Raw genomic sequence first — 23,871 nt, forward strand, 5'->3', positions numbered from 1 at the left:
TCTTTTTCTTCTGATGATGATAATTATGACTGTGATTATGATTATCAAAAGAAGAGGATGAGAGAGAAGTCATTTATTCATTCTAAAAATATGTATTTACTATTCCAGGCTAGATTCTCTAGATCCTGGGGATTGTGAATAAGACAACATCCCTCTCATGGGAGCTTAAATTCCAGTGGAGCAGACAATAACAGCACAAAGAGCTGCTGTAATTTCAGAGGCTGGCAGATGCTATAACAGAAATTAATATACTGAGATGACTAAGAACAACATAATCGAACTGAAATTTGAAAGAAGGGCCATCCATATAAAGTTGAAGGAAGAACATTCCAGAGGGATGGTAAGTACAAAGCTGCCAAAGCAGCAAAGAGCCTGGTGGGTCTGAAGCACAGGGACGCGTCACCACCAGTGAGACAGTTCTTACAGTGTCACAATTTCCTAAATGAATCAAGAGAAACTTTTCAGGGTGGTCTCACAGCAGCATTAGGCCCAAGCAAGGAGGCCCTTGGGAGCTTATCTTTGGAAGTCTTCCCACATCCTTTGGAAACACAAAGGAAAGGTTTATCCAGGTTCATGGGCTTGGTGGTGGTGTACAGCCTGCTGCTCTCCCTGACAGTTTTGTGAGGTTTTCCTTGAAATACTCAAAAGTCTCTCCCAAGAAGATCAATTGATGGATTGTGCTGTCCAGGCTGTCTTAAGTGGGACGGCCAAATCTGACGACCCAGCAGTCAACTCTGTCAGCCATCTCTACTCACTGATGGAGTCAGAGACAGCCCCTTCCTTTCTCATAATGTTACTTGCTCTTCCTCATCATATTGATTGATCTTGTAAGATTCAGAACCAACTTTCAAGGACTCAGTGAAGGGGTATGTTTGATAAGGAAAGAAGCTAGCTAGAATTCTAAGAATGGGACTTAATTTTGCTGTTAAAATGGATTTTTGTTTTCATCTCCTGTTTCATTTTAGATTTTCTATTCTTTCTGTCACCAAAAAGAGTTCCATACAGAAATCCACTGTAGATAAGGTGATTAATATCTACCCAAGGTGTTGCTGCAAGAGATAACCAGCTCTTGCTCCAGAAGTTACCAGCAGCACCACTCTGGACACTCTCAATGACCGTGTCTCTTTCTTCATTATCCCAGGCTGTTGGCAACAAGGAACCTGCTGTCCCAGCCCTTCAGATAAGCCCGTGTTCCTCCACCACACAACCCCCAACCCTGCCTTCCAAGGCTGCTCAGTCCATTCTCTTGTTTCATGATCACATTTACAATGTTCTAATTTCTTTAAAGGTAATTTATAACCTGTGTCTAATAATTGCATATCTTCAGCCCTTGTAGTTCTGGTTTACAATTGGTTGTTTGTGCCAACTGTCAATCATAGTGGCCTGTTTCATTTTGCTTTCAGTGATTCTAGAATGCTAATTTCTGCTCCTTGTAACTTTATCTGTGGAAATTCTTTGAGGCCTGTGTTTAAAGTGTATTCCTCTAGAGAAGATTGGTCTTTGCTTCTGCCAGGTACCTAGCAACCCACCACCTAGAATGACTTCAAATGAAATATTGAATAAACTTTAGGTCACCCTCAAATATAGATTCTGAGCCCAAAACTGAGTGATTTTGAGATCGTGGTTAGAAATTCTTGGTGGCAGAGGAGAGATTCTTTTCTCCTGCTTTTTAAAAGCCAAGACAGCATGTATTTCCATTGCTTCTCTCTGCGTGGAAGTTTTATTTTCTTAGCTCATGCCCTCGTAGTGACACCATCTGAGAATCCAGGCTTTACACTGAGGTCCCTAATCTGCCTGGCCATCCAGCTGGGTCTCAGACTTTGCCTCCTGTTCTTTACATATTGTATCATTTAAAAACAAAGTCTAGGCCAGGAGGAATCTGCAGACCTATCTCTAGTCTATTGTTTTCTTGTCATTTCTTTAGTCTAAGTAACTCCCTTACATTCTTGTGAGTTCTTCCATGCACTGAAAAGAATTTTAAGAAATTCTACCAGGCACAAAGGTGGTAGAGAGAAGAAAAGGGAGGGAGGGAAGAAGAAAGAGAGGGAAGGGGAGAAGAGAGAGAGGGAGAGAGAATGATTGCTCAGAACAGCTTTTCCTCCATAAAGAAGTCACCAGTGAGCTCCTGGAGTTATGATTTCCATTGCTCAGACTTAATTCATTATAGAACTAGACTGGGAGCCCCATTTTGCTGGTAAGACTACCTGTCTGTAAGGCTACCTGTCTGCTAAACTATCCACAGTGGGGAACAAAGGAGGGTTTCACGTAGGAAGTACTTTTCCTGGCCAAGGAGATAGTGTGTGAGACCGCACTGTGAATTGACCTTGATGATCCAAGTAAAACAAGTCTGGTTAGACTCATCTGTCCTGGGATCCTGTGAGTCATTTAACTGTATGTCATGAGCTGATGATAAGTAATAGCAAACATGTGTATGGCATGCTGTACTTTTCAAAGGGCCTAAATGCCCACTGGAATAAATTCCTACACCTGGGGTCCTTTGAGACCAAAGAGACCTGCCATGTCCCCACAGGGAATGGATGTTACCTACACCTGTGCTCCATAGCTACTGTGGGACTGTGCCCAGATCACTCTAGTATCAACCAACCACCTGCCAGTCTGGATCTCCTCCTGAAGCCTCTCGGAACATTCTCATGCTCTGTAGGATGCTTGGTTCTGGCACAAGATCTCTTACACTCTCACCTGCATTATTTCCTTCCAAGGAACATGTCTCACCAGCATAGCTGGACGTTCTCCCACCACCTGTGCCTGAGTGACTTCCACCTGCATGCCCCCCACGACACTCCCTTGGCTTTTTGAGATCCCACTACAGCAAAGGAATACAATATTAATATAAGAAGACAGAAGGAAAGGAAAAGATTAAAAATTTGGAAGATCCTGTTCTAGTCTCAGGGTACCTCTAGGAGTCACACTGAAAACTGCCTGGAAACAGAGGCAAATAGGATTGCAAATGCCCTAATTCAAGGATGGAGGCCTCATGCACTATCCAGATGACTTCCCACCCCAACCATATTCCACTGGAAGAGTAGATTCAAAGGATAGTTTTAGACATCAGAGAACAGACTGGTAAACTAATTGTACCTTTCAATATCTGAGCCAGAACCTCCAACTCAAAAGGAATTTTAAAACTGTCTCTTCATGGAAGCAAGCATTTTACATGAAAAGCATAATTGCACAGATGAATTTCAACCTCAAAATTAATAGAGATATGGTCACTGAACATATTTGAAGGCAGAGATTAGAAAGGGGGAAAAGAAAAGTTTCAAATAAGGAAAAGGCAAGGAAAACCTTCTCACCATAGGTACCAAATTTGGGATATTAGGACACTTTCCCTTGAATGATGCAACCAATCCCATTAAGATACCCCTTAAAATGGAGGGCCGTTATGGGGTGGGGGGAGGGTATGGGCAACATTAGGTCATAAACGACCCACAAGCATTTTTAAACGTTACTTTCTACTCTATTTTAAGCCAAACCTTTTAGTAGAAAAACTCAGAATTGGCCAAAGTGGTTTTTGTGAGTTTCATCCCCTCTTTTACATGATTACAGGAGGGAGAGAAATGAGAAGGCCTAGATAACACTGAAAACAAATTTTATGTTTAATCAACAATTACTCTTATTCTTATGTGATAACAACTACTCCATCTTTCTCCTGCCTTCCCATTTGGAGAAATTCAATATTATAACAATTTCTATGACAAAGTTATCTTTCTGATGACCCTCCCTTCAGAAGCTTTCAATGTCTTCTCTGGGATCTGGGTCAAATATAACCATTGAACTTGTCCTCTAGATGTTCTGAGGCCCTCTTGGCAGTACTACACATAGCCAACTTACAGAAATTCTGATAAATGAAAATCAAATTTATACAGAAAATCGATAAAGTACAGAAAAAATATACTTAAGACAATTTTAAATAGAACCTCAGAGGCATTTAAATTTTCTTTACTTACAAAACATTCATTGCACAAAATTTTCAGGGAGCCCCTTAAGCACAGAAACTGGGAAGCTGTGTTCTCCCCACCTTCTCACTCTGTTCCTCAGTCTTGCTTGGGATCGCAATCACTCTTCTCTACTGCCAGCCCCAGAAATCTTGCCTACTTATCTTTTCCAATATGCTATATAAAAATACTCTCAAAATGAATTGCTTCTAAATGAATTATTGCATATTTATATAATAAAATGCTATTCAGACAGTCAACATAAGGTTTGAGAATGTTTATTGATACGGTAACATATTCACAATATATTAAGTAAAGAAAATAGATTACAAGTCATCATTTAAAATGAGTCCATTTTTTACAACTCCAGGCATAACTTATGTGTGTCTCTGTGTGTGTATAAATATATCACTCATAGAAGTTTACAAACATTGCAAAGACATGTACAAAATTATCAAAGATGATTATCTTTAGGGAGTGAGATTGTGAATAAACTTTTTCTTTGTTTTTCACCCTTTACAATGAACATATATTTCTTTTGCACCATTTAAAAAAAAAAAAAAAAAAAAAAAAAAAAAACCAACAGTGTGAAGCCCACTCTTTTCAGAGCTCCCCAGGCCCTGGATATCACTCTACATGTTCCTCCTGTAATTTTGTATGCTGGAGCCTTGGTGGGGTATGGGCCCCAAACCAGGCTGGAAATGACCTTTTGAGATCTAATTTCAGACCTTAACCCCTCACAAATAGGTTCCATCAGGAACACCCTTTAAATTAAATTCCGCCCTAAAGCAAAGGCTATCACAATGACCCTTCAGGCACTTGTAATATGTATGTATGTTCCCACATCAATTTGTCCCCATGTGCTTTTAATGCATGCATTACATTAGTGGTTTACACACTGTCCCCAGGGATTCACTTAGATGCTTCAAGAGGTTTGAAAAAAAGTTAGATTCAAATATTTTGTAAAAATATATAATTTTAATTATTCATAAAAATAAAATTAAAAAATAACCTGCCACACTTTAACACAGATGAGACCAGAAAATCATTCCTTTATGCCACCCGAGTCTCTGCCATCATTGTGCTTTAACTGTGCAACTGTTTAAGAAAATTGTAGCTGTGCATTACTCTTTAAAGAAAAATTTAGAGCCACACAGAGTGTTTTTGCCTATGAAACTGAACCAGGCAGTTCAGCACCAAAACGCACAAGGTCCAGGCCTATCTGCTCATCACATTTCCTCACCAAAGCCTCACAGTGAATTGTGTCCAAGGTAGTAATGGTTTAACACATCTCCGTATTGTTCAGCATTTAGTTTTAGTACTTAGAATAAGCATTATATCTTTTTAGTCTTTTATATTTATAGGAATGTGAACCATACTTGGGTATTTTTGAAACAAAATTTTTCTATTGAACTCCCTTTTCAAATGTAATCTGTCTAACAGAGTATCCAGGCATTGCAAAGTGAGCTGTTTACAAAGTGTTACTACATCTGAGTAAATCAGAATTTTCTGTGCAAACAAAACAAAACGAAGATATCAAAACTGAAGATACCGTATTAGGGCGGCTGATGCAGCTGCAGCTGCCATTCACACTGCCCAATGTCCATTCTATGTTCATAAATAGTCAGATTTTGAGCACTTTACACTACTGCTACTCTTGGCACAAGCCACCATCCTTTCGTGAATTACTCCAGGGGCTCCTCCTCTGTCCTCCTGTTTTTGTTTTTTTTTTACCTTTTGAACTCCTATGACCTGTCCTCAATACCTAAAGTATGTCATTTTCTGCCCAACACTCTCCAATGGCCTCCCATTTCATTAAGGTAAAAGTGTAATTCTGAATAACGGTGCACAAGGCCCTACATAGTCTGACACCTTGTCTCCTTGCAGACCCCATCACCTGCTACCTTCCACTCACTTGGAACAGTCCGTGAGCCTCCCTAAGAAGGTTCCTCAAGAGCTCAGGCACCTCCTCACACAAGGTCAAGGAGCACTAGACCTTGCCGTTCCTTCCACCTCAAGTGCTCTCTGCTCCCTCATCTCTGAAAGATCTTTAACCAAGTGTCATCTTCTCAGTGAACCTTTTCCAGGTCATCCTTACAGCTACACTCCATGCTGCTGTCTCACAGGTTTTATATTTCCCTGTTTCACTTATTACCATCTGAGATAACTCTTACTCAAATTATTGATTGATTGATTGTCTGTCTCCCCAACCTAGAGTGTAAGCTCCAGGAGAGCAGAGCATTTTGTCTATTTTTTTCCCTTCTATATCCCCAGAATCCTAGAACAGTGTCAGGCACAAAGTAGGCAGGCACACAATACATATCCATTAAATAAATACAATATTCTAAATTCAAATCCATCACAAAATGTTTACCAATAAAATACCATGTTTACTTGTTTCCTATCATGGGGCCACTTTTAAGATTTTTTTTTTTTCTTTTTTGATGGAAAGGTAGTTGTACTGCCAGTGAAAGAAAGCTGTATAAAATTATAAGTTCCAGATACACGTTTATGTCTTCATTATAATTTGGATCTATTTATAGTACTCAGCATAATACTGCAAAAACCACTCTGATGGCACTAATCCAAAGGTCACACATCCTTTTGAAAAAGAGTCTCTCTCTACCCATTAGTCTCCGCATATGTACAATAATGATGTTCGATTTAAAGGAGGATTATTTTTAAGAATCTTCTCTGGATTACATCATTAACTTGATAAAAAATAATTAAGGCCACCGAAGGCTTTTCCAAAACCATTCCAACCATCTTTTCTAACACTGTCACATTCTGGGATCATACATTTTGCCACATGCATCTGCTCACTCAGCCCTTTTTCCTCAAACCACAGTTTCTTTTACATGCGTGACTTTGTTAAATCTTCAAATCACACGCACATTCATTAATTTGAATATACCTTTGTGGAAATATCCAACAAACAACTGACACCCTACTGAGCTCAGTGTATCCATGTGGCTAAAACATGGCTCATGCCCCATGCAGACAACTTTCTTCTAATCATTTAGTTTACAGCTCTTTTCCCCAATGTCCATCTTCCTCCATTTCATATCACTTGGCATTGATGTGTATAATTTTAGAACAGCTTCACCTACAAGTGAGCATGAAAAGTTGAATCTTCATCAGGAACTGATCTGGTGATTTTTAGAATCCAGAAATGTCAGTTTTGTCTACGGCCATACCACTCTGAATGCACCCAATCTCATCAGAAGTGTCAGTTATGCCAATTTCAAAATCTTTTCTTCTCAATCTAATTATTTCTTTATCCTAATGATATTGCCTAGCACATTAATATGAAAATCTGCAGAGTGATAACTTGATAAAACCTTCATGTCCAGAGCTTACAAAATTGAAAAAGAAATATCTTATAACAGCCTAGTCACAATTGACTAATTTTTTGGTTGCTGTTAACTACAACAGACTTTTTAGTAAGGCACAGATGCTATATCAAAATAAATATAAATTGATATTGTGGCAGTAGAAATGAGTGCACTAGACAGGGATTATGGAGCTGGTCTAGTTGCATCCAATTCTACCTTGAAATCACCAAAGAAGTGTGAAGTCCAAGTAAATTTTATACACTTTATAAAAAAGTCAGTAGGAGGTGTTTTATTTCAGCCTTTGATCCTGGTGGTTCAAAGTGAACAGAAATTTCACACTTTAAAATTTAAGCACTATACCAACCTACGTATTATCTGTAACTGTGTCAAAGTAGAAGCCAAATTTCCAATAAAAATACAAAACATTCCTGCATCACAAGGTTGTGAACAGAAAAACAAGCACCTGGAGTCAATAAAACACAGAAATCCATCAGCTCTGATGATCTGTATGAGTTTATACTGAAAGAAAAACTTCTACTTGACAACAAACTAAAAATTACATGTCACATCTCGATCAATTCTTCTTTAATCACATTCTGTGATTAAAAGAACACAGGAACATACTTCTTTTTCTGATTTATTTATATTGAGATCTTAACCATCACTCTGATCTCCACAGTTTCTACTTCCTTCTTTGGCAGTAATTCTTCACTGCTAGAAATACCAGCATGCCTTCATATAAAATCAAGTTCCACATATAAATCATTAGCCTGTTGCCATTCTGTTAAAAACAAACAAACAGAATCCCAGATTTTATAAGCCCTCTTTTTTTGTTAAATCCATTATTCACAAAGATTTACACAGGATGGAAGGCACTGGGGATCGACATTTCTAGCCGTACCCTGCGTAGCACCCGTAGACCAAAATCACAGAAAGTGTTGGCCATCCAGATCCTATAGAGAAGTCCTCATAAGCAGATGAATACCACGTGAGACATCCAGACCTTATTCTTTGTGTGCTGAAAATGGGCAAATCTTGCAAAATCAAAGAATCTGAAGGTGTATGGAAAGGAAACAGATTTGGGCTTTTAGTAGGGCATTCTACATCTTTTTGTTTTCTAGATCAAAGTTCTCTGGAGGGTGTGGCAGGAGCAGCTCTGTGCCTGACACTGCTGACTCCTGGCTTGACCTGAGGACCCACATGTCAGTTAGGGATGGGAGTGGTAAGAAGAAATCAGGCTGGAGGGAAGGACATGGGTTGCCTGCTCTGTCTCAGCTTTGCCTCAGGGTGTTCCAGCAGGACCCAGGGTGGGCTTCAAAAGCTGGGAGCAGACTTTCAGAGTCCCCATTCCCTACCTGACAACTACACAGGGCATTCCTTCCACATGTAATGTCAAGACCTCACTACATTTTCCCACTTTATGCTGAATTCTCTCAAACCCAGGAGTCCAGGACAGGAGGAACTCAGATCATTCACGGGTGCAAGCCCTCAGCATCAACAACATCACCTCTGCTGAATGAATACAGCAAATCAGTACAAACATAATTCAGTGCCTTTCAAAACAAAGAATATGGCCTCATCTCCTTCATCTAGTTTTCAGGTACACAAGAAGTATCACATTTTATACCTGTAGGAGAGAACAGCTGGTGTCTGTGCTGCCATATCACTAGATATTACTAATACCCATTTGAAAACTTGGAGACATTCTCCAGTTTCTAAATGCACAGTGAATCAATAAAGTTTCCCCAGGTTTTACTGCAGTTAGAAGTTTCCACCTTAACCAACTCTGTCCAAACTTTTGAAAATCTATTATAATTCCTAATGCCTCGTCGGGATGAAGATTCGCCATCTACAGCTGTCCTTAGCTCTGAAATTGCTCTGTGTAGAGGACTTCAGTGGGTCCTCAGTTATTTCCATCCACCATCTACTTTTGCCGACTGAAATCTTACCTAAATCAAAGGCCAGCCACTAAAACGACCCAGACATCACTCAAGTAAAAAGCCAAAGTTTTCCTATGAAACCTCTGCCACCAATCTCTTCCCTGCTACCAATGCATTCCGACACGAAATCAAGACAGGACTCTCCCAAAGCGGCTCTTGGGTTTCCCCTGACCGACTCTCTTAGGGGATCACCTGTCCTCTTTCCAAGCTGTGCCTGCTTTCCTCGGAGCCACCAGATCGCGCACCGGAATCCCCCGAGGGCGGCGCGGGCCTGAGAGCCCGGGACTTACGTTGTTCATGTACTCGCTGAGCAGGTCCTGGAGCGCCTGGCGCACGGCGTTGCACTCGGCCACGATCCGCTCGCGCCGGTCGTCGCGGGTGCACGAGGAGTCGGCCATGAGAGCCGCGCCGCTGATGATACTCTCCAGGCGCTCCTCTAGCGACGGCCGGAACCGGGCCTCGCTGAACGTCATGGGGTCCAGGATGATCTTGTTCTGAAAGGAGGACAGTGCAAAAACAATCAGCAGAGAAGAGGCGGCTGCCTCGGCACCCCGTTTTCTAAACCAGAAATTTCTGAGGCCAGGACAAGATGCTGCGTGGAGAAGAAACTGGCTACTTGGATAAATTCTAAAGTGGCCTTGACAAAGTCTCAACTTGCTGTGAGATACTTTGTCCTGAATCTAGAGAAAACACCATGTTTTGTTTCAAAAATGTGTTCTTGGCAAAGGCTTCCTCAGTGGAAGGGTTTTCAAACGAGATCGTGGCACTGGCTTGACATTTTTTTTAAATTTGTAGCCTTCGAGGAAAGCACGTTTCAGTGTAGCGCTTTGTGGGGCTATGGAAAGATTTTACAGCCCCAGACTAGACCATAATACATAACCATCAACAGGACTGGTACACACATAGCATGCATCCCCTTCAAGAGAAGCAGAGAGTCCCATGGCAGGATGCCTTTTGAAACTTGAGTAAATAGCATCCAAAAGGCATATACAGTACAGGTTACTTCCCACTAGGAACTAATATATTTTGTATAAAAACTAGCATTCTAGAAAAGGATTCATAATGTGTGTGCATGTATGTGTGTGTGATTTGTCACAATTAACTGACAGTATCCTGATAAAGGTGCTAACATGTTCCGAAAGAGCTTAGATATCTAAGGAGAAAACAGAGACGTTTCCTAAAGGGAAGGTGTCACAGAGCATTTATGCTTAGTTTTGCCCCTGCTAAGCCTGAGGATCCTGGAAACATATAGGTAGTGATGTCCAGAGGTGTACAGATATATGCATCCAGAATTCAACAGATATATCAGCCTGTATGAGGATCTGGAAATCATCAGGGCTATGCGGACACAAGGTAGTGAATGGCATACTAGCAAAGTGAACAGAACAAGAACAGACCAAAGAAGGCCCAGTTAATCCCAATTTCCAAAGGTTTACAGAAAGATAAGAATCAAAAGGAAGATCGAAAACATAGAGCAGAACCTGGAGAATAGTATTTCCAGCAAGTCAAGGGAGTGGAGAGACTGATGAAGTGTATGGTAACTAACTGCAGGAAATAGAGAGGCAACGCCGACTTTGCCCAATTGCTTGTTTCCACTGGGGACCCCTTTTCTGCTCCAAACAAGGAAGATCATTCCAACAACGTTAATCACAGTGGAATGGCCTGCTGCAAGAATGATTTGCTTATCTTCACTGGAGGTGCACACTCTGAGGTCCAAGAACCAGCATGGTAGGGATGGAGTAAATGGTCTTCTGACCCTTGGATCCTTTGATGGGATTGCCATTCCACTGCTATTTCCTTTGATGTTCATCATATATGTGTGTGTGTGTGTGTGTGTGTATACACACACACACACATATATATTTAGAAAACATAATTTACCATATCTACAAATATAATAAGGAAACCAAATGATAGTAGGTAGTCATGCCATTGCCCACTTGCCATCTGCTGAGTACCTACTATGTGCCTACTAGAGTGCTTAGTGCTAAAAATAGGGTGAAGAGCATAAAAGACACTTGTGTGATTTTTTTCCCAATAGGATATAAAATAGCTGCTTAATTATTACAAAATAGGTCCGAGCATGCTCTCTGGGAATAGCTTGCTAAAACTCTCCAAAATGTTCTAAGGTATTTGCTGAAAGCTGTGCTCAAAGTATCAGTGGCTCTGATTCTCTGCTTGTTGTTAAAATGCAAATCTCCATAGCAGGGAGATCCCTTCAGCACAAAATGATGATGTCCTAAGGAATGAGTGAAGCAGGTGGTGACTTCGAAAGAAAAAAGCACCCACTAAACACAGACCACGTCTGAGGTCCATTGGAATGGTGGATTTCCTAGGAAATTACTCATTGGTTGAAGCTCTCTCTTCAGTTTAGAGGGCAAATGCGTGAGGTCCTTCCTATGAGCTATTCTGTGGCAGGTTTCGGCATAAAGACTACCTTCACATTTGCACTTTCTTAGATCTTAGGAAAAGGATAATTTTTACTTAACTGGGAATAGCATTACTCAAATCCTGTCCCTTGTGCCTAAGTAACCTTCCAAACAGGATCAAAAAATCACATGGAGTACTCAGTACAGTGGATGGCTTTGCAGGGTATATCTTAAAAGTGAGATTCCCAAAGGAAACCTGAGAGGGGGCCACAGGTGCCCTGCCCCACCTGCCATCTGTACTAGAGCTGTGTCTTCAAGGACTCTTCCCAGTGGGATCCATTTGAATTCTCTCTCTCTTTCTTGTTCTCTTTCTACTGCTTTTCAGATGATTCATTTATAATATATATATATTTTTTTACCATGTAACATGCATTAAATACTGATACTCTAATTAAAGAAATACCTGATCAAAGTATAATTAGACTACTTTCCTTTATAAGGATTGCTGATTTTCAAAGCACTCTTTTATAGGAACCCATATTAACATAAAACAATGAAAAGTATTTGTTCTGCTTTGAGGTTTCAGGAGACTCTTCAGAGTTATATACCAGCTCTCGGATGGATTTTTATTATACTTTTGGACTAAAAAATATAAAGAAATGCCAATTTAATGGAAATACACTGAGGTAAATTTGAACCCAATAAAGGCAATTGTAAAACAGTTTCCCTGTAGAACAAGGAAAATGTACTATTGTCATTATAACATTATTTCCTAAATTATTTTCCATGGAACACTGAGCTTAGAGATGTAATGTTTTGATGAAAAAATAAGTTTCCTTAGCCAGATATGTTTTGGAAATGCTGCATGGCCCAGGGTACGTTAGCACATGAAATGCTTTGGGGAGTTCTGCATTAAACCGTTCTGCATTAAGTCCGTTTCCTGCAGCATTCCTCAAACCTATTTGAGCATAGAGGGGTCCCCTTTAAAATGCATGCATTATCTATGAGAACCTAAGGAACACGCTTTGGGAAACATGGCAAGAGAGAATTTACAGTGTCAGCCGAATGAGCTCCCCACCTGCCACGGCCCGGGGCTGTCATGAAAGTAAACGCACTGCAACATTGAGCTTCAAAAACTCTGCATAAAAGTTACACTGTTCATCACATTTCTAATGGAATTATTCATTATTTATAGATCACAGGGGAAAAGCTTTTAAAAAAAAGTCTCCCAGGAAAAGAAACAATAAATTTACAATATTCCAATCTATATCCGTGGTGGAGATGGGGAGTACTGCAATGATGGATGTGAACGGCTAGCAGGAAGAAGCCTCTTAGGGGAGAGAAAAGGCGTAAAGGGCATTGCGCACGTGCGTGTGCATCTGTGTGCATGCGTGTATGTGTGTGTGTGCATGTGTGGGGGTGTGGATTGCCTGTGTGTGCTTACCTATGAGTGGATGGGTTCGGGTTGTGTGTAATGGGTGGAGGGGGACAAATTGGCAGGAGGGGACATGGGTTGTTTGTGTGTGTGTATGTGTGTGTGTTTTCAGAGGACTGGAGAGCTCTCACACAGGCTTCAGAAAATCAGAAAAAGATAAGAAAAAAAAAAAAAAAAGAACCAAATGAAGCCAGGGGCTTAAGGACTAGAGGAAAAGACTATCTACCGTTGCTAAAGTGATAGGAAAAAACAAACTCCTGGAGGTGAATCCTGGGCAAAACTACAGAGATCGAAAGCCAAAGTGGAGTGAAGGAGGAGTATTACTTCTGCATATTTGGGAGCGACTTAAAAAAAGAAACAACTGGGCAGGTTCTCTTTGCTGGCACACTCCAGGGTCATTTCACATCAGCAAACAGATCTCCTGATTTCCCAGCATCAGCTCAGCCTGCCCGCGACTCTCTGAGGCTGCCCTCTACTGGCCAGAAAGGGAGCAGCAGCGGCAGCAGCATCCAGCTCGCTCCCTGGTGACGGAGGGAACATTTCATGGGTAACATGCAAGCACCAAACAGAGAAAGGGCAAGGCCAAGGTTTCCTATCTCTCCCTTTATGACGAAGGTGTGCTCCAGCAAGAGGATTTTATGCTGTTTCCAATTGTACAGACTTATTTTAGTTCACTGAGATCTTACATTTTAAATATCTAAGTCTCTCGTTTGCATTCTTAAAGCTCATTTAATCTTTTTATCCTTTTGATCTTTTAGTTCATCTCCTATTGTCATTTTAGTTCATTTTAAAATTGTGAGGCTACGTTTCTTACTTTATCTTTTTCTTCTTTTTTTTAAGTAAGCCTTACTTTAATTTCTTTTTATCCTGTCTATTCTCAGTCCCTTTATTTCACTAGCGTAATATTCTGTGCTTTGTGTTTTTTCCTTAACTTATTTTTTTATTAACATCTTTACTTTAAAAATTAATGTTTTCATTCTTACAGTTTATGGAGTGGCAACTGGAAAGCATGACCATAAAGAGAGCAGCCCCAATAATTCACCCCCAAGCAAAGGAGGCTAGGATCCTCTTCTGCCATCAAGCTGGTGCTATAACAGTCTCTCTTGTCCTACATAATTGATGTCCCATTTTTTCCAATGTCGAACTCTATAAAAATTGTAACTTGAAATAATTCAGGGAACAATATAGTTCAAAACTACTTCCCAAAATAATACATTTACCTGTACTCACCCCACATCTAATTGTTACAAGAGAACTGCTTTTAAATCGCACCTATCATGCATTCTCTCTACAGGGAGTAATGTGATCTAAAATTTCAGTACTATCCTGGGACACTGAGTTATACTTGTTGCAGGCTCCGATGCCACAGCAGGCAGCAGAGAGACCTCTGTCAAGGCAAGAAGTTGAATGCATTACAAATGGTTTGATAGGTCCAAAATTCTGTGTCTGCGATATTACTACCTCCATCTTATTGAAGAGGAAAATGATGCCAGAGATGTTTCCCCATGTTCGTGCAGCTGGGAAATGAGGACAGCTGTATTTGAACACAGGGCTTTTCACTTTAAGCCCAGCGTTCCTTCCACTGTTTCAGATTGCCCATATTCGGTTGAAATGAGTCTAACAAATCATAATTATAAAAATTTATTTCTTATTTTAAAAAACCATGAAATTCTCCTAAACCAAGTATAATGGTATAAGTATAATCTGTCATACTGTCTTCTTTTATGTCATCTGGGTCAACTTGCCCTTCCCATGGATAGTTGAAAGTATAGCCATTCATTCAACAAATGGGTGCCAGTTACTGTAGGTGTCTGAGGGCACAGACTGAAGAATCCTTTCTTTCAAGAGGTTCACTGTCTAGTAAAAATAAAAACAGAATATGTACAACCAAGTGTAATTTGGAAAATATACCGACAATGTTAAGAAACAGCTGAGTGATGGGAATTTGCACAGTTGGGAGGTGGGAGGTAGTCACAGAGATCTTCCTGGAGGAGATTACTCCTCAGCTGAGACTTAAAGAGTGAAAAGCAGTTGACCAAGCAAAGTCAGGGGCCCGAAGAGGCAATGCAGACAGAATAGGAAGTGGTAACAAATGCACAGAGGTGAAAAATATCACAGTATATGGAGAGTATCAAAAGAGGTTTATTGAAGCTGAAGTGTTAAGTGTGAAGTTACAGGTATGGTGCCATGAAGGGGCCCCAAGCAGCTTTCCTTTAAGAGAAACTTCTGGAAAAGATGAGGAGGCCAAAGCAGTGCTACTCGAAGACTCTTCCACGGTCTTAGCTAGAAGTGGGCTACAGAGTTCCTCTCAAGGTATAGAGTGCAGCTGATCAGAGTAAATAAACAGGGAGAGCCTTTAGAACTTACTTTAATGCATTTCTTCAGATCTCTAAAGTTCCTTGCAAATATTTAACTATGTATCAGGAAAAGGAGAGCTGAGGATAGAGGTCACTGCGGGTGTTTGTACCTCGCCGTGTACATACAGACACAGCCGAGTGTGGGCAGGTCTCTGCATGTGCCATGTATATATGGACAGCCTATAATGTGTCTCACATTTGATGATATTCCACTTTCAGAATTTCAGTATTTGTACATAGAAAATGGGTTGAATAACTCACCGTCGTCCTGATTTGTCTTATATTCATCATTTCTTAAAACTCTTGTATGTGTTTTTTATAATAAAAAATAAAAGTAAGCCATGCAAAAAAATAAAAAAAAGAGAAACTTCTGCATGAACATAGGTAACTGACCGTCTCCACCTGCTACAACTGTAGATCCACCAGTTTCACAAGGAGCCATACTCGACCCCAGCAGCCCGTCAATCACGGAGCCATTCCTGCCCAGTGGGGACTTCTCCAGCAGGCAATCTCTGATCCTGCCCCTGCCTCTGCACTGGCCCTGCTGAGACCTGCTCGGAACTGTGCTCAGGCCCTTCCTACACTGTCCTCTCTCTCCTGCTCTCCTGTCATGGGTGTTTGACCTGCACTGCAGTCAAAAAGCTCTCTTGGCCTATTTCTACTGGTTCTTTCCCACTTTATCCTTCAAAGGCAATTCCTTTTTACACATCTAATCCCATCTATCTTGGGATTTGCTTCTCCCAGGACTTGAACAGACAAAAACAGGAATAGGAGACAAAGTTGGTGAAAAGAGCAACAGCTGTGTTCTGAAGAGCCTTCTATGCCGTAAGACTCTTTCTCTCTGTAAATACCCCTTCAGACAATGAAGAGTCATCAAGAATTTAAAACATAGGAGTGATGTAATCCTGTTTGGCTGCAGAAAGTTTTCCCCAGAAGTAGGGAAGTCAGCTTTGGCAGGAGTAGAAGGAGAAGGCGGGAGAGCAATTATCAAGCCTTCAGAGCCCAGAATAAAGATGGGCTGAGTACAAGATTATGTTTGTATAAAAAAGATTAAGGGCATGTATTGGGACACATTCAGAATGTGAATCTGCAAAATTTGGAGATATACTGGCTATGAGAATGTAGAAGAAGGAGTCAAAGATAAAACCTAAATTTCTGGCATGGGTAACATCAAAATGCACACATCAACCAGTTATATCCTGGGTGTCAGCCTCCTTTTATGCAAATAAATAAGTTTTATTAGAACACAGTCAGGCCCATTCATTTACACACTGTCTATGGCTATTTTCACACTGCAATGGCAGAGTTTAAAATTTAGGACAGAAACTGTATGGGTCACAAAGCTTGGGATATTTCCTATTGGTTCTTTAAGAAAACATTCACTGACCTTGAACAACTGTGACAGGTAACAGATAAAGAAGAGCAGGTTTAGAGTGTCCATGATTCATTTAAGTGGAAAAGTCTTGTGGAAAGTTGATTATAAGTGTATGAAAATGGACCAGCTATAAAGATTGAGGATCATCAGAATAAAGGCAGGAGTGGAAGCTACGAGAATGGATGTGCTATCCCAAGGAAAAGAAACATAACGAGAAGAGCAGTGAGCCCAAGCCACACTGGGAAACCCTCAATGTATAACAGAGAAAGAGCCCACAAATGACATGGTAAAGAGTGATCAGAGAGATCTGACCAGACCCAGGAGATTTTACGGCCATAGTTTATAAGGGAGAACAGTAGGGAATTCTCTAAAGAGGACAAATAAGATCAAGACCAAAAATGTCCTTTGAAATTGGAAGCTAGGAAGTTATCAGTGATAAACTGTGTGCCTATATGTGTATATCTGTGTGTATGTACTTATTTATTTATAAATATTTTAATCCAAAAGGCACATCAGGCTCAATGGAAAGTAGAAGAAGCAATCTGACTACTGTTGAGATGAAAGAGAAATATTTTCAAATTCATAAAAAATTATTTAACATTTTCAGGAAGGTTCTAGAAAACAACTAGAAAAGAGAAAGAACTAAATGGTATTATAGATTAGGAAGGAGAAGATAAAACTACATATGTCCGATTGCAGATGTTATAACTGCTAAATCAGAAAAAAATGAGAATCAACCAAAAATTTATTGCAAATTTTTTAAAAATTCATGAAAGCACTTGTATTTATATGCAAAATCAGTTGCCTTCATATATACAAGAACTAACCAATTGGAAGAGCAAAATTACAATAACAAGAATTGCAAAACAAAACACACAGAAAAACACACTTAGATGTCAACTAAATACAAGAAATGTGCTAAAGAAAGATGAATCGTCCAGGCACACACTCTGAGCACAGGGCAGAGCTGGAACTGGGATGCACACCCTCTCGCTCCAGAGTCTCTGATTTGGCTACTACACTGCGTTTCCCACTGGTATCTATCTGCATGCGTGATGCTGGTCAACGCGAAGTAGTCAATGGAACGGCCATTTCTCCTTCTCAGACACTAAAGTAGTAGTAGTACTGTACATGATTCTTTCTACTTTAAGAGGGTATGGAAAACAGTGAACAATGATCAGGAATAGGGACTTCCCTGGTGGCGCAGTGGTTGAGAATCCGCCTGCCAATGCAGGGAACACGGGTTCAATCCCTGGTCCAGGAAGATCCCACATGCTGCGGGCCACAACTACTGAAGCCTGCGCACCTAGAGTCCGTGCTCCGAAACAAAGAGAAGCCACCTCAGTGAGAAGCCCGCTGCATTGCAACGAAGAGTAGCCCCCGCTCGCCACAACTAGGGAAGCCCGCGCACAGCAACAAAGGCCCAACGCAGCCAAAAATAAATAAATAAATTTATTTATTTTAAAAAAATGAGCAGGGATAAAAGCTCTTAAAATGCTACTTTATCCTACTTTTATTTGTTATCTGTCTCAAGCTGTCTCAGGCATTATAATATACTTTTTCTACCAAGAAGGAAAACACAAATATCTGTTCAGCTTTCTTGAGCTACGAATTAACCATCTTAAAGCTGAAATTTGTACCTAACTATACTAAAAGCAGTAACTTAGCATGACTGGCATACTTAGTAAGATCAGGAGCATAAAAGTAATATATTTCAATATCTAGTTACAGTTATGCCAGTAGAAAGGCTCTAGCACACTCATAACATTAATGGAGTGGTTTCATACCCACAGATTAAGTACCCAAGATTTTCAGTGCACAGCTGAGGAAGGTGAAGTGTTTTTCTTTAGTAGCCAAGAAACTGCTTGTTAACGACTGGGAGAAAGACTTATTTGTTATCTTTAGATCTTCTGGCTTTCAGTGTTAATTAAACTCTTTAGAGAACTACTTAGTCATCTCAAATGTACACAGAATTTTCAAAACGCCAGAAAAGATAACAAAGAAAACCGATTTAATCAATTGTTTTCCCAAATCTAATCTTATAAACATGGAAAAAGCAAACGCTAGTGGTATGAGCAAGTCCTGTGGTTTTCCTTGTTCTTTGTGACAACCCTGTAAGATAGATGTGCCCTGGGTTTTTACTACCTTCATAGTTCAAGGTGGCAACGAAGGAAAATGATAAATTGTGCTGTTGTACCTCATAAACACCAGACCCTCACCACCTGCTGTCCAACATAGCTATTTCGAATCAAACAAACAGAAGAAAGAATAAATGTCAACATACCCTTCCGCAGCCATTCACTTTCATTTTTTAAAGATGGCAAAAAATTCTCAAAGAGGAAGGTAACATTAGTTAAAGTCATTCTCCCAAAGGAATATGTCATTCTGATCTGAAGTAATTAAAGCAATGAAAATCAGAAAACCAAAATGGTGCGCATGTTTAAGTGAGGGACTATTTCTCTTTAATTATTCTGAGCTTTTTCCTAGAATAGGCAACAATGTACATGTCTTTACTTCCTTTCTTTTGCACCTTTACCATCACCCCATCCTTCTATTTACCTCTGTGTATTTAAATTGTGTACTTTGTCTTGTCTTGGGGTATAACTGGATAAGTTTTATGTTTCACTGATAAAATAGCCCTTCCTTCCTTCCTCTTTCTCCCAGGTACAGAGTTCAGAAGTCCTTCTGTTTCTTGCTGCATGGAGAAGTACAAAGACATGTGGTCCACTCCCTGACACCATACACAAAAATAAACTCAAAATGGATTAAAGACCTAAGTGTAAGGCCAGACACTATCAAACTCTTAGAGGAAAACATAGGCAGAACACTCTATGACATAAATCACAGCAAGATTCGTTTTGATCCAGCTCCTAGAGAAATGGAAATAAAAACACAAATAAACAAATGGGACCTAATGAAACTTAAAAGCTTTTGCACAGCAAAGGAAACCATAAACAAGACCAAAAGACAATCCTCAGAATGGGAGAAAATATTTGCAAATGAAGCAACTGACAAAGGATTAATCTCCAAGATTTACAAGCAGCTCGTGCAGCTCAATAACAAAAAAACAAACAACCCAATCCAAAAATGGGCAGAAGACCTAAATAGCCATTTCTTCAAAGAAGATATACAGATTGCCAACAGACACATGAAAGAATGCTCAACATCATTAATCATTAGAGAAATACAAATCAAAACTACATTGAGATATCATCTCACACTGGTCAGAATGGCCATCATCAAAAAATCTACAAACAATAAATGCTGGAGAGGGTGTGGAGAAAAGGGAACACTCTTGCACTGTTGGTGGGAATGTCAATTGATACAGCCACTATGGAGAACAGTATGGAGGTTCCTTAAAAAACTAAAAATAGAACTACCATACGACACAGCAATCCCACTACTGGGCATATACCCTGAGAAAACCAGAATTCAAAAAGAGTCATGTGCCACAATGTTCATTGCAGCTCTATTTACAATAGCCAGGACCTGGAAGCAACCTAAGTGTCCATCATCAGATGAATGGATAAAGAAGATGTGGCACATATATACAATGGAATATTACTCAGCCATAAAAAGAAATGAAATGGAGGTATTTGTAGTGAGGTGGATGGAGTTAGAGTTTGTCATACAGAGTGAAGTAAGTCAGAAAGAGAAAAACAAGTACAGTATGCTAACACATATATATGGAATCTAAGGGGGAAAAAAGGCCATGAAGAACCTAATGGCAAGACGGGAATAAAGAAACAGACCTACTAGAGAATGGACTTGAGGATATGGGGAGGGGGAGGGGTAAGATGTGACAGGGTGAGAGAGTGGAATAGACATATATACACTACCAAATGTAAAATAGATAGCTAGTGGGCAGCAGCCGCATAGCACAGGGAGATCAGCTTGGTGCTTTGTGACCACCTAGAGGGGTGGGATAGGGAGGGTGGGAGGGAGGGAGATGCAAGAGGGAAGATATATGGGAACATATGTGTATGTGTAACTGATTCACTTTGTTGTAAAGCAGAAACTAACACACCATTGTAAAGCAATTGTACTCCAATAAAGATGTTTAAGAAAAAAAAAAAAAAAAAGACATGTGGTCTGGAGAGAACAGTGCCCCAGCCTGGGTGAAACTTGAAAATGACTGAGCCTGCCCAGAGAACGGTAAGCTTTGGTCCAGCTCAGAGCGTCCTGCTGCTTTGGCATTGTCCAAACCATCTAGGTCACAGAGAGTTCCAGCAGGACCAAGATTTGTAAAGGCATTTAATTTTATTCATTGTATTATTTTGCTGCACTGATAAAATTCAAAACAAAGCAAACAAATGAACAAGTCCAGGCAGTACCTACTGATTAACTATTCACCAGTGTTATTTTTTAAATGTCTGTTATCCAGTTTAAAATATTTGACTAGTAATGCCTGAGGCAGTCTCTCTCAGTCTCCCATTAAAATGCCTATAGATAAAGAGAGGAAAAAGGAATTTTATAACCCTGAAAATTGAGAATGAAAGACATCTACTGACAATGAAGCATGATCATAATTCTGGCTCTGAATGCTTTAAACACTTCTTTTAAAGATTGAAGTCTGAGATAAAAGCATAAATCAAGGCCATTTTAATAAATTAACTGAGGTGTCTAAATCAAAAGCGTGTTATTTGTTTGGTTTTAAACATTTATTCTCCCTGTAGTGTATCAAAAATTAACACAGATACATTTTCATCTTTTTCATTCTTTGCCAAGCTCTTCCCAGTGAGAATCTTTCTATCTGTACCTAAAAAGTTTTTCATGGCCTAATTGGGGTAACATTTGAAATGGAAAATACTAAAGGTATTGAGTTTTAATCATCTATTTTTTTGTTAAGCTACAGAGAAACTCTAACCTCCATTTTTGGATTTGCCTTAATTTTTAAAATTGCATTCTAAAATCGATTACTTACTCTTTCTTCTCAGGCTTATACTTAAAGATAAACTAATTATACCATTTATAATATACTTAAGATATTATTTGTAATTAAACAGTTCAGTTTAATTGGAAATAAATGACAAAGATAATGACTTGATAATTATACAACACTTTTTATTCTTAGATATTTGATTTTTTTTAAAGAGAAATCTATCTAAGCCCACATTAATTTCATTTGAGAAAAGAATCTGATATTTAGCAAGACAGAGTTATTTATTTGCCAAAGAAATGGATAAAAAAAACTGAGTGAGGAAGCCCAGCTGTGGACTCTTCCTACTGGATGCTTTCATCTAGTGGGAGCTGGTTTATTTTGCCTAATTCCATCATCTGCGTGTGTTGCTGAGTTGTGGGCATGAAAATGAGCACAGCCTCAAGTTCTGACAAGAACACTAGTTAACAACGAATCACAGTAAAGCCGGGCAAAGGTAATTATCCTCAGCTTTACACTGTGGATTGATCAGAAAGCAAGTGTCCAAACTGCATTTAATCAAATTGAGACTTTAGAGGGTTTAAGAAAGAAAACTGACTTTACTCTTTGACTGGAAACACAGCCATAATATCACTTCACTCTCCTTAATTCTCTACATTGTTGACCCTCTTTTTTATCCAGTCTTCCTCCCCTTTGACCTCTGTGGGGTACTTAACACAATTTACCATCCACTCCTTAAATTAAGCTTCACCTGCACTTAAGGAAACGTTGCTTTACTGTGGGTCTCCTTAAACCTCTCTGACGGCTCCTTCTTTCATTCCTTCCCTAGTTCTTCTTCTGTGATTTACACGAGGAGCTGGCATATCTCAAGGTCCTGCTCCTCAGAAGACCTCTTAATACTCTCTTTCTTGGAGAGCTCTCCCACCCCATGCCTTAGCCATCACCTGGTCATGAACAAGAACTCAAATTCCATGTCCAGTCTTGACTCTCTTGAGGTCCAGACCCTTCTCTCTAGCTATACACCCACCATTGCCAGCTGGACGTCCAATTATCACCCCAAGTATAACATGTGAACTCTTCATCTTCTTCCAAAGCCTAAACCCTCATTTCTGTGGAGGAAAAACAAGCAGGAGGGAAACGGGAATCAATAATCTCACTTCATCCTCCTAGTGCACTGAGAAATTAGAACCCATGAGAAATCCTCGCTTGACAAAGGAATGAAGTGTTGGTCACACAGGGTAGGTGGCTTGCTAAAGACTACACAGTAAAAAGCTTGAGGAGTCTTTCTGGCTCCCAAGCCCCTGTGCTTGTAGCCTCATTCTCTCAGGCACTTTTGTTGAAAGATCAAGCATCCTTGTACTTTATAACCAGGTATAAAATGGTACAGAGGTGGACAGCTTGGATTAGAATCCTGGCTCCAACTCCTTCAAGCTGTGACTTCTAGGCTGAGCACATTGCTTAAATGATGAGGGTCTTAATTTCCTTATTTGTAAAATAGGAATAACAGCAGTATCTATATTATAGAGTTGCTGAGAAAATTAAATAAGATAATATATGTAAAGAGCTTAAAATACTATAGGGCACATAGAAGTAATAAATTTTAACAATGAAGTCATTTAAAATAACTCTTTTTAATGTAATACTTTATATTTCCACTGTTATTCCATCCTCCACCTTTCATTCAGGCCATTATCATCTCCCATTTGCTCAGTAATCAAAACTCTAAACTGACCTTCTTTTTTGTACAACTTATTTTTCCTAAGAGACCATTCTTAAAATTCTGTTTAATCATTCCACCCCACTGGCCCAAAACCTTCAATGGCTAGTAAACTACCTATGATCACCAACTACCTGACAACGTATAGATGCTGCTAATCTTACCTGATGGTTCTCCAATTCCACTTTCATCATTCCTTTTATAAGATATGTCAAAGTCCCCAATAGAACTAAGCAATCGGTTGCATTTTTCATCCAACCCTCAGAACTGGGATGTCATTTTCAGCAAGTACAGCCTAAAGAAATATAAGTTCATATCCATTCACTTCAAGTTTCAGATCCCTGGCCTTCAAGATTCTCCCCAATCTGACACCAGTATCTGCCTCTCAAATGTCATCTCCCAGGACTCTCCTCAGGAACCCTTGGCTCAAGCCAAAGTGGTCCCTGACTGCCTCACCCCACCCCTGTATGCTTCGTGGGTACTGTGGTATTAATTCTTCTCTATTGAA

The 23,871-nt window shown here is 39.9% G+C and overlaps 1 protein-coding gene across 1 annotated transcript in view; it reads right to left on the reverse strand.

Moving 5' to 3' along the window:
* Positions 1 to 23,871, reverse strand: part of CTNNA2 (catenin alpha 2) — a 1,049,409-nt gene that overhangs the window by 740,001 nt on the left and 285,537 nt on the right. The window contains 1 exon segment of the mRNA XM_036873992.1: positions 9,522 to 9,725. Within this exon segment, the coding sequence (XP_036729887.1) occupies positions 9,522 to 9,725 (204 nt within the window).

This window comes from Balaenoptera musculus, chromosome 13, assembly GCF_009873245.2.
Source record: "Balaenoptera musculus isolate JJ_BM4_2016_0621 chromosome 13, mBalMus1.pri.v3, whole genome shotgun sequence".
In the NCBI taxonomy this organism is placed as follows: domain Eukaryota; kingdom Metazoa; phylum Chordata; class Mammalia; order Artiodactyla; family Balaenopteridae; genus Balaenoptera; species Balaenoptera musculus.